This window comes from Propithecus coquereli, unplaced genomic scaffold (genome assembly GCF_000956105.1).
Source record: "Propithecus coquereli isolate 6110/MARCELLA unplaced genomic scaffold, Pcoq_1.0 Scaffold926, whole genome shotgun sequence".
Classification (NCBI taxonomy): domain Eukaryota; kingdom Metazoa; phylum Chordata; class Mammalia; order Primates; family Indriidae; genus Propithecus; species Propithecus coquereli.
The window spans coordinates 451,411-452,388 of NW_012155574.1; the positions used below are offsets into that span (position 1 = coordinate 451,411).

The 978-nt window shown below is 53.5% G+C and overlaps 1 protein-coding gene across 1 annotated transcript in view; it reads right to left on the reverse strand.

The window, feature by feature from the left end:
• HDAC11 (histone deacetylase 11) overlaps window positions 1-351 on the reverse strand; it is a 20,265-nt gene extending 19,914 nt beyond the window's left edge. Inside the window, exon 1 of the mRNA XM_012664858.1 lies at window positions 250-351. Within this exon, the coding sequence (XP_012520312.1) occupies window positions 250-327 (78 nt within the window). The 5' untranslated portion in view covers window positions 328-351. The remainder of the gene's footprint in view (window positions 1-249) is intronic.
• Between the last annotated feature and the right edge of the window lie 627 nt (window positions 352-978).

A 978-nucleotide genomic window follows, 5' to 3' on the forward strand; every position in this document is an offset into this window, starting at 1 on the left:
CACCAGCAGACATACCTACTTGCATACCCACTAGAGAAGGGAGCTCACTACCTCCAGAATGGCCTGGCCTACCCTGGGGTCTGACTTTTTATGACCTCTCTCTCCTTTTCTTAGAGACCACAGACTTACATGATCCCCCTGCACCAGGGACAGGAATAGGTGCCCCCTAGGCTCTGCTTCCTCAGGCTGAGCTGCCCCCCTCCTCTGGCCACTCCTCCTGGCCATAGCCCCCAGCCCACTGTCCTGTACCTTCAGCTCGTTGAGATAGCGCCTCGTGTGCACCACCAGCAGGTCCTCGTCCGAGGCCTCCCTCGCCTCCACCAGCATGGAGTCAGACAGAAGCTTCTCTTCTGAAATCACAAAGTGAACACCCTGCTTCACTGCTGACCTCAAGGCCAGGCCCAGCCCCTGCCCTGCCCACAGGCTACAGACATAGCCTCTGGCGGCCTGTGCCCAGGAGGAAGTGGGCACTGTGGCTTGTGGGCATTCTGAGAAGGGGCTGCTTCCCTGGCCAATGTGGGCAATGGCTAGGCCCTCTGGCCAGGGGGCACTGAACATTATGCACAGTGACCCCCATGCTTCCCAAGCCACTGAGAGCCACAAGGTAAGCCCAGGTGTGACTGGACAACTTTCAGAGGCAAGTGGCACAAGGGTCAACAATGTTAACTCCCAAGGTGAGATAACTTCTTCTAAGGAATTCTCCCTCCACCTTCTGATGACATCACGGGAGGCTCACTGTGGTGTGGCCTTTCCTTAATACCTGCCTAAGCCTTGATCATCTCTCTTCTGAACCAGCAATCAGGCTCACAGCCTGCAGGCAACAGTAACCAGCCTAAATTGAATTGCAATGTTTTCATTGCATTTATTTTTTACCATGACCTTCTATTTATGGCAAGTGAAACTGCCTTTTCCCACTTAGACGACATAATATTTCCTTCTAAAACAAGTTTAAGTGGTTCTCCCCCAACCAAGGCTAAG